The sequence below is a fragment of the Mastomys coucha genome, unplaced genomic scaffold (assembly GCF_008632895.1).
Source record: "Mastomys coucha isolate ucsf_1 unplaced genomic scaffold, UCSF_Mcou_1 pScaffold5, whole genome shotgun sequence".
Classification (NCBI taxonomy): Eukaryota; Metazoa; Chordata; class Mammalia; order Rodentia; family Muridae; genus Mastomys; species Mastomys coucha.
In genome coordinates this window covers 49,347,476-49,357,342 of record NW_022196911.1, presented here as the reverse complement: position 1 = coordinate 49,357,342, position 9,867 = coordinate 49,347,476, and the positions used below count along the sequence as shown (strand labels likewise).

At 48.9% G+C, this 9,867-nt stretch overlaps 1 protein-coding gene and 1 long non-coding RNA gene across 5 annotated transcripts in view; one reads left to right on the top strand and one right to left on the bottom strand.

Moving 5' to 3' along the window:
* Window positions 1-3,784, bottom strand: part of Acsl6 (acyl-CoA synthetase long chain family member 6) — a 60,552-nt gene extending 56,768 nt beyond the window's left edge. For 2 of the 4 annotated variants that reach the window (XM_031351063.1, XM_031351064.1), the window contains exon 1: window positions 3,242-3,435. In XM_031351063.1, the coding sequence (XP_031206923.1) occupies window positions 3,242-3,290 (49 nt within the window). In that variant the 5' untranslated portion in view covers window positions 3,291-3,435. Of the gene's footprint in view, window positions 1-3,241; window positions 3,437-3,652 lie in introns of those variants that run through there. The other 2 variants (XM_031351065.1, XM_031351066.1) reach the window with 2 other exon arrangements.
* Window positions 3,785-5,660: 1,876 nt separating this feature from the next.
* On the top strand, window positions 5,661-7,659 carry LOC116076947. Its single transcript, XR_004113141.1, has 3 exons — window positions 5,661-5,769; window positions 6,283-6,923; window positions 7,466-7,659. It is a non-coding gene; the product is annotated as an uncharacterized LOC116076947 (long non-coding RNA).
* The last annotated feature ends 2,208 nt before the right edge of the window (window positions 7,660-9,867 follow it).

Here is a 9,867-nt window from a genome sequence, read left to right as displayed (position 1 = left end):
AAAAAAAAAAAAAAAAAAAAAAAAAATCTTCCCACAAGGTAAAGGCTTGAGTACAAATTCAAACTTCCTTTGGGAGCCATGCCCCCTATACCTGATTTTCCTGGAGCTTCACCATCAGCCCCAATTTTTAGCTGCCATTTTGGGTTCCATTAACTGCTCCAGACCTCATTACCTTAGTGGAGTCTGGGGCTAGGGGTGGGATCTGATGGGGCAGAGCTGAGCATGTTTGCACCTGCTTGGCCAGATCTATCACATCAGCCTCTTGGAGCCATGGCCCCACTCCAGTAGGATGTGATCCTTGTCCCCAGAGCAGGAGTCAGGACTGGGGGTTCATCTTTGCCTCTTTCTGGAGCCCAGTTGCCACTCAGACCAACCTGGGCTACATGCATTCTCATAACATAACAGTCCCACACAACACTCCGGTCTATTGCTCCTGACTCAACCTGGCCACTGTGTCTAAACAGAGGGTCTTTCTGTGCTCCCTGATAAAAATCCTCTCCTCCAGAACCCATCCAACAACCCAGGTTCTCAAGGCAGAAGACACAAAGAATCAGCCCCATCGCAGTTCTCTCCGCATACCTTCGACAGCTTTGACTTCTTTTATTTGGTACTTGGCCTACCTGTCTCTGATAAATGCCCCATGTCCTGCAGAAATCCACACAGGAATCACTGGTAGCTAAGGTCTGAGGTTAAGCAGGTTGGATCTTATACAAGTGTTTAGAGCTACATCAGCATGAATGAAGGGGTACCCTTTTAGTAATGTATCAAGAGTGGTCCCTCTTTCCAGTCCACACACAGGTATCACAGAGGTGGGCAGGAGTCCCAACCCACTGAGGCCCATTGTCCTCTGAGTGCTTGGGATATGGTGGGCATATTTCTTACCAGACTGAGCACATGACTCATGCTGGACTCATATCATTGTCTCCTTGTTTACAACTCAACATTCAGGTTAGAACTGGAATGGTTCGGTACCGTGCAGCCCAGAGCTCATGGCTCCTCCAGGTTGCTTTTTCCTCATCTTTCCCTGAGAGCCCTTGAGGTCAACTTTTGCCAGACCAAGGTTTGTTTCCTTAGGGACGCACTGAGTAGCAAAAAAGCACATAGACATTGACTCAGGAGTATCTTCCTGTTTGACAGAGTGGCAGAAACCTGGTAGCTACACTGGGCTATAAAACAGATTACGAAGTGGAATTCATCCTGGCGGGGGTGTGTGTGTGTATGCATGTATATGTGTGTGTGTGTGCATGTACGTGTGTGTGAATGTACATTTCTCAGACCCTTCCATCGCAAGAGAAAGTCTGAGATCTAGCAAAGCCCCAAGAAGGGCATACACATGAGCTCTAAAGCCCCCACAATGTCTCTGGGGTACTGCATCTAAGGAAAAGCACATGCCAGACTCTGCCTTCCAGCAATCAGAGCAGCTTGGCCTCTGTGGAAGCAGCTGCCACCTATCACAGGAAAAGCTCCGCTTGATTCTCAGAACCCTTGTCCAAGCCCTCAGTGAGGCAGATCCCCGTTTTCTTATCCAAAGAGGCACGACAGAAGCGCAACCTGACTCAGTGCCAGTTGTACCCCAGCTGTAGACAAGAAGCCTTCCCAGTCAGGGGTTTCTCTCACAGGCTACTGAGGACCCCTATCACAAGTGGCCCTGAAGCCTCTGGACACCTTCCTGGAACCACAAAAGACCAAAGCTTCTGAACCAAAGACCAAAGCTTTGAACCCATGCTGGGTGGGGTTCTTCCTGGAGTAGAACAAAGAGGACCAGGTACCGAGAAGAGGCTCATAGACCATTTTGTCATTTAGGAATAAATAGTGTCTATTACCACCACCATCACCATCACCATCACCATCGACATCACCACCACCACCACTTCCACCACCACCATCATCACCAACATCATTATTATTTTGATTATCCATGACCCCAGCTGGAGCCTGTCCTTGCCTGTTGGGTACACAGCAAGACCAGAATGGCCCTGAGCAGCCTGTCACCAGACACTGGCATACAGAAGGAGCTTAGGGAGCTGAAGGGATTAGAGAGGCCTTAGTCTCTCCAGCTCAGGGGGACTGTGTCCCTGTGGCCTACCTCAGGACAATTGTGGGGGTGGGGAAAATAATGACCTGGCCCCACCACCCCCTCAGGTTCAGACATGATATAGCCAAGCACTTGGCATGGGTTGATCAGCTAAAACTTGAGATCAAATTCCAATCTGCCAAGTGTTATCCATATGGCATTGGGGAAGTCAGTTTTTTAATCTCCACAATTAAAGAGGTCCCACCAACCCACTAGGTTTCACAGTGAATATTAAAAAAACAAACCAACACATGAAAACACATGACTCTCACAAAAGAATCAAGCTCTGCCCTTCCTTTAGCTCAGAAACAACTTTGTCACCACCCCTGGTGGTGCTGTCTGAATACCAAATAAGCAATGCTAGCATGCGGAGAGCATTTGCCCTGGGTTAGGCCAAGCATTTCCACATTAGGAGGCTTATTCTGCACAGAGCAGAGCTAGGGCTGAGGTTGGGGTGAAAACCCCTTAGAGGTATTAGCTGGAGGCTTGGAGAGGGGAGAGGTCAGTGCAGAGAAGTAGTATTGGCAAGGGGTGGGCCTGTTGAGAGCATCCAGGTATGGGTGTAGGAATCTGGGGAAAGTAGGGATTTATCAGGAGTCCCGTAGCTTCCTAAGAGGGTGCAGGGATGAGGGAGGGAACAGGGGAAGCCAGGGCATAGCCTTGGGCAGAGCTAAGGGGCAAGTAAGTAACCAGACAGTCTTGTCCTCTGGCTAAAGGGCAGCAGGGACTGGTAGTGAGAAAGGTTCTGGCTGGGATCAGGAAACTCAGGTCGGCTCTGCCGTACAATTCGCCTACCAAGAGACCTTGGGGGCAACATAACCTGGGTTTTGGTCTCTGGAGATGGACACAGTCACAGAAAGTCTGCCCTTCCTTTGGCATCAGGCCTAATCTGATCACCGGTTCTCACCACAAGGAGAAAGGAGCTTGAGAACGGTAGGGAGATTATGGGGGTCTCAGCTAACAAGGCCCTTCCTCCGGGTTGACCCAACTGCTTCCCCAAAGCTGCCCATGGGCCCCCACCAGAATTGGGGGCGACTCGGAGACCTTGAAGGGACCGCTCGGCAGCCGCAGCAGAGGGCTCCGCAAGGTGGGGATGTCACACCCGCACCCTGGGCCGAGATACCACAGCTTCGCGGAGATGGTGGTCACGATCGGACCGGGACTTACCGGAAGACAGCCAGAAAGACCCCCCCAACACCAAGAAGAAGGTCAGCATGTTGGTGAGCGGGCCCAGCCTGGCCCGCACTGCTTCCCAGGCCCGCAGCTCCGCAGCCCCAGAGCCACCGCCGCTGCCGCCGCCGCCGGGTATTTTTAGCCCCCGCCTCCCCGCGCCGCTGCGGAGACCCGGCGGGAGGGGGAGGGCGCAGCGCGCGCTCCTCTCGGAACCCGACTCCCTGCCCCGCAGCGCAGCCGGGACTCCTAGGCAAAGAGACAGCGGCATCCGAACCGCCGAGCCCGACAGGGGGGAGGGGCTGGGCCGCCCGCCCCGCAACGTTCTGGGGAAAACGGGCTGGAGGAAGGGACTCACGGGCGCACCGCCGCTCCTACCTCACCCCTCCACCCACAAATGACCCTTACCTCCACACGACCGGCCTCCAGGGTTTTATGGCTAGGCAGGCTCAAATGGCAGCGGGGGTCCAGAGCTTCTGTCCCAGAAAGTGCACATGCTGAAGTGCCGGTTCTTGGCTGAGTCAGACGCCCCCTAGGACCTGATTTTGTAGTTGCTGGGAGCCACATCTGCAAACCCAAGAGGGGAGGGAGTGATGGAAGGGCCATCTAGGTGAGGCTAGATTGAATAATGCCCAGAGTTAGTAAGAATGCTCAAGGTCAGGTTGGAGGCCACACAAGGTCACGGGAAGACTCACCAGCTGCCATGTCCCCAGGCACATCACATGAAGCCACAGGCAGCCACATGGAATCACAGGTGTCTCCCAAGAACACAGGCAGTGATGGTTATGTGTGGTACATGAGAGCTCAAGCTCTTCTTAGCTATGATAAATGGCCATACAGCCACCAGGTTGCTGGTGCACACATTGATGAGCTGTAGAGTTGGAATCCCTTTGTCTGGGAACAAAAGGAGGACGCCTGGCTCTGCGATCTTCCAAAAGAATAAAGGCAGGTATTCTGATGGAGCCTCGATGGACATCTTCAAGTGGATTTCACCAAGGTCCCCTCGTTCTTCAAGCATTCAGGACTCACTAGGCTTCCAGCACCGAGGACAGCGCTCAAACTGCGTAAACCAGCGGGCAGGCACTGGTTAAGGCTAGGACCCAGACCAGGAGAGAAGTAAGCGGGTGAGAAACCAGACATCAGAGATTAGGAAGCAAGCAAGGGGTGGATAGGTGAGATGGCTTACTCTCTGTGCACTTGAACTCATAGCTGGGCTTCAGTTCTCTCTCTCTCTCTCTCTCTCTCTCTCTCTCTCTCTCTCTCTCTCTCTCTGTGTATGTGTGTTGGTGTGTGTCTGTGTGTCTCTCTATGTGTTGAAGCAGGGGGTGGTCCTGCATCTTTAGTATTGGTATGTGTGTCTAGGCCTATCTGTGTGAGCCTTAGAGATGTACAGTCTGCAGAAACGTCTACAGTGAATCTCTACAATAGACCATTCTTTCCCATTACAGGAATTGGGGCTTGGGAGGGTGGCTCTTGCTTATAGCCAGTCTCTTCCTGGCAAGGGTTTTTCTGGAATCTAAAACTTGGCAGACACCTCTATGAGAGGATCACAGAGGTGATGTTGCAGGATTGTTCCCAGTGGGTGACACAGCAATCAGAAATCCTTCCTGCATTCCCAGCAGCAGTAGCAAACTAATAGAAGGCCTGCTCAGGAGGAGACCCAGTCAGGGCAAGAAGCTTCTAGGCTTGGCAGAAGAAATAGTTTCAAGTCAGACTGGCCTAGGGGATTGGCCAGAATATCATTACACTTTTTTTTTTTTAAAAGAGTGAAACCATAAGCAAGGTTTATCCCATTGAAATTTCTGATCCTATGCACTGTAGGATCCCTTTTTCTAGAGCCTTCAGCTCTGCATTCTGGCAATATCCGTTTCACATTCATAGTAGGACAAAAAAGATCCATCCCCCTCTCAGATGCCCTTGTCTTTCTATCATCTGTACATTGTTCTATCATCTGTACACAGGGCTAAATAAGTATTGTTGAACAGAGCGGGGTCCTAGGAGGCAAGCAGCAGGCTCTGGGGCCAGTCCTCCGCAGCACCAAGCTGCAGGAACATCTAGGCTCCTGGGTAGCTTCTGGCAGCCTTTTCTTCAGAGTGATGTCATGGGACACATTTAGCCTGGCCTCCTGCAGAATGCTGCATCCAGTTACTCTTCCTATAGATCTCTCTGTTTCTTGTGAGCATTACAGTTTGAAACTCTGCACTGGCGCCAAGCTGATGACATCTTAACTGAGTGGAGTTCTACTTTTTCTCTGAGCAGTACTTGGCTTCTCTTAAGGGACAGCGATAAGAAGATGCTAGGCTGGCTGTGGGATCGTGACCAGGTTGCTTTTCACTCTAGGTGTGTCCTTTCCACTGAGTCACAGGGCTGTTGTTTTCTATACTGGGTTACCAAGGGCTCTTTCCTCCTTGTAGATCTCCGTCATGAACCAGGCAGCTGTGACTCTAAGACCTCTAGACTACATGGGTCCAGTAACCCTGGAACACAGCACGAGAGAAGCCAGCATCCAGAGATGTCCAGGCAAGGTGGGATAGAGCTTTTATATCAAGCCATGCAGTAGCTGTGGCCTCCTAGTTCCCTTCCATTCATGTCTTCATTCACTCTTTAAGCTACTGTGTGTTTTGTGGCCTCTTCCGGTAGGAGCTGGGGTGCGGGCAGGCAAGTCAGAAGCAGCAATAACAGCAGTCTAGTATGTTAAGTCTGGAAACAGAACGATGGCCCTAACCTAACCCTGGGAAGATCTCCTCAGGGATGAAGCATTCTTTTTTGACCTTCAACCTTAGTGTAAATGTTTAGACAGGAGATGCCCCTTGAAAAGGCTCATATGTTGAAGGCTTGATCCCTGTGTGGTACTGTTACCGAGAGACAACTAGACAGAGCATGCTGTCTATTCATCAGTAGAGTAATCCCTTGGTGAGTTCATAGCTGAGTGGGCTGCAGAGATGGAAGACCTGGTTGAAGGAAGTAGGTGGGGAAGACATGGCTTTGAAGGGCGCGTCTTATGCCTAGCTCTTTCCTCTCATTTTCTCTGCTTTCAGATGAGCAGCTTTGCATCTTCTCCCATCATGAAGTGCTCTCTCTATGGGCCCAGAAACAGCCAAGCAACTGTGGACTGAGACCTTTGAAACTATGATCCAAGATAAAACTTTAGGTTGATTTTTCTCAGGCATTTTGTCAGAGTATCAGAAAAAAAAGCCATCAAGGTTGATCAAAGGATACCAGTCTAAATTCTGCTCTGATTTCGTCATGATTTTGTCATCGTATGAAGCCTAGGGGAAGTCTCTGCTCTTTCTGTCTCTGTTGATGCAAGTAAATACTGATCTAGAGGGTCCTGGTTGAGTGACAAGCCTCTAGGTCTAAACCAGCTTCTATCTACCCCTCGTCTAGTCTGCTAATCACCATGAGAAATAGCCCAAGATGGATGGGTTCAGATGATCTTACATGTAGAACATCTGAGCCATGACCCTTTGGTATTTGTAAGTCTGTAACACATTCTCAGTTTGGGGGATGGAACCCAGGGTTTCCCATGTGCTAGGCCAAGTAATGCATTACTAAGACTCATCACTAGTTATCCCTGACAGTTTTGAACATATTTTGATAATTCACCACGTTTTAGGTACCTGTTTCTGGAGGGACCCAGAAAATTCGCTTTTCCAGCCTTCCTTGAATCTAGGTGCAGGTGAGTGAATTAGGTGGTGTCAGTGAGATATGTCTTCATGAGCCTCTGATCCAAAAGTTATAAATGAGTTGGAGAAAATCCTGTCCAATGGCATCCATCTTGCTGGCATCGGGAAAGAGGCAGAAGCAGGGGATGGTGGGTGACTGTGAGAGCTGCTCTTGGAAGTGTAAGGCTCGTTTTCTGAACTGCCTATAAGTGCTGTGAGTTATGCAACTTCTCAGTATGCTCTTTTTATGCTAAAAGAGTCCATATGGATCTGGTGTTGTTTATGGCCAAGAGCTCCAAGAGCTCGGATCGTCTCCTTCACTTTCCCATTGCTCAAGAACTTTTCAGCCCTTGGAGGCTTGTGGCTATGGGGCTAAACATGCAGCAAGGCACATGCCTGGCCCAGTGGCTACCTACACTGTGGGGATGGAGCTTCTGGTTAGTGAGGCTTGCTGAGCTGGACGGCGTCTAAATCTATAGCCTTGGGTAGCTTGAAATTCACTATGTAAAACAGGTGAGTCTCACTCACCATGACCCACCTGCCTCTGCCTCCCCAGGGCTGGGCACTTCAAGAGTGTGCACATGCTTGGCTCTGGGCTAATCTCTTGAAACTCAGTAAAGAATCTACTCTGAAGAGCCACCCCATCTACAGCAAAGACTTTGATGATAAGAAACAACAGCTAGAGAAATGTAATTTCCAATTCATATCCTCTAATGGGTCTTCTCTCACTTAATAAAATTGTTCACTGCAGGCTGGAGAGACAATTCAGTGCTTAGGCGCATGTACTGTTCTTGTAGGAGACCTGAATTCAGTTTCCAGCACCCATGTCATGCAGCTATTGGCTGTAACTCCTGCTCCAGGGGCTCTGATGCCCTCTTCTGGTCTCTGCAGGCACCATATTCACATAAATATAAAGTAGAAGTAAATAAAGAAAATTGAAATCTTGTCTAATGTAGAAATTTTGGGAAATACAGAGAAGTACAGTAAGGTTTCCTGTGGGCTGGTGAGATGGATCAGCAGTTAAAGGGGCTTGCTGCCAAACCTGATGACCTTAGTTCAACTCCCTGAACACTTATGGGTAGATAGACTGCCACAGGTTACCCTCTGACTTCTATATGTGCACCATAGCACAAGATACCCCTCACACACACATAAATAAGTAAATGTATTTTCAACTAAAAAAATCTTTCCTTGGTCAAAAAGGGTCAGAGTAGAAACAGCTTGTGGAGCTCTCACTTGGGGAACTGCTATTGCCCAGATATCACAGGAGAATTAACCCATTTACTTGGAAAGGTTTTAGTTGGGAACTCTTTGTCGAGCTGACCAGACAAACATAACTGAATAGATTTTTAAAGAGACAATAAAATGATTGAGGAGTTCCTGAGAGTTTTTTGCAGAATCACAGGAAGACAAATCAAAACCCCTTGTAGGTTTTCCTGTGTCTACCACCCCAAGGGCAAACAGTGGCCAAACCACTGTTCCCACCGGTTCCCAAGAAGGCTTCTATGCATGTGCCTCTGGCTATACAAGGCTGGGGTTTGTTGCAACACAAAGTATAATGTAAAGACATTGAAAAGGAAGTTGAAGAAAAAATAGATGAATGCTGTATTGGCTGGGGATGGGGAAAGTCTATGTAGAGCCACAAAGGAAAAGATTAGTAGATTCAAAGTTCTGACACATGCAAATCTAAAAGATCTGCATGCTAAAACCACCATCAAAAAACTAAAAGGAATAGACTGCAAGAAGTATTTACACCATTCTGCAAAAAAGGGTTTGATATGTAACTCAAACCAATCGGAGACAGAGACAGACACACATACAAATAGAGACAGAGAGACAGAGGAAGGAAGAGATGGAGGGGGAGGGAGGGGAAGGATGGAAGGAGAGGGAGAGAGAGAGAGAGAGAGAGAGAGAGAGAGAGAGAGAGAGAGAGAGAGAGAGAGAGAGAGAGAGAGAGAAAGAGAGAGAGGCTACAGATATAATGGCATGTTTGGCACTTCCTGACTGCCTAGGAAGGTGAGACATGAGGCAACTGCCAGGGTCATCTTCTTCCTCTAGAAAGTATGGCCTAAGATTCTCCTCCCTCTAAACCCCATGGCCACATCTCTGATCCCTGTCTCGTCCACCCTGAAAGCCTACTAAAGGAGAGTACTAGTCACTAACCGCAGTCACTCTAGTTTGTCCTTTTATGCTTCCATTTCTCCTCCTTAACGTCACCCTCCTGACTCCCTCTCTCCTTTGTCTGCCTAGTATTCCAGGGCTGGTTGATAGACATCTTTATGACAAGGGACTGAAGTCACCTCCAATAGCAGCAAGGCTAGGACAGATAACCCACCAAATGGTAGCGATTATCTATGATGGTGAGACCCTGCCCTGGAGTAGAAGCAGATATCTTTGGGGATGATCATGGTAACAATTTCTTCAGACTGCTCAAAGAACCAGAACTGAGATAATGGCCTTAACCAGGATTTCTTAATTATGCATACATCGTGACCAAAAATCCAGCTCATCCTCTATTTCAACTTACGCTCAAGCCAATACTCCAAAGACAAACTTTGGGTCACTGAAGCCCTTTACCTCTGTTTTGTTTGTTTGTTTGTTTGTTTGTTTTTCAAGATAGGATTTCTCTGTGTAGCCCTGGCTATCCTGGAACTCACTCTGTAGACCAGGCTGGCCTCAAACTCAGAAATCTGCCTGCCTCTGCCTTCCAAGTGCTGGGATTAAAGGCGTGCTCCATCACTGCCCTGCAGCCCTTTATTTCTGACTTTTGCTAAGACAGACACTTAGATCAGACTCCCTTTCTCTGTCATTCACCACTACTCATCTCTCTTGCTTTAAAACTTGGGGGGGGGGGGCGGTGCACAGGATGTAGTAAGTTGGCATGAAGCTGAGGATGACCCTGAATTTCAGATCCTCCTGTCTCTTCTTCCCAAGAGCGGGGATTACAGGCATCCACCA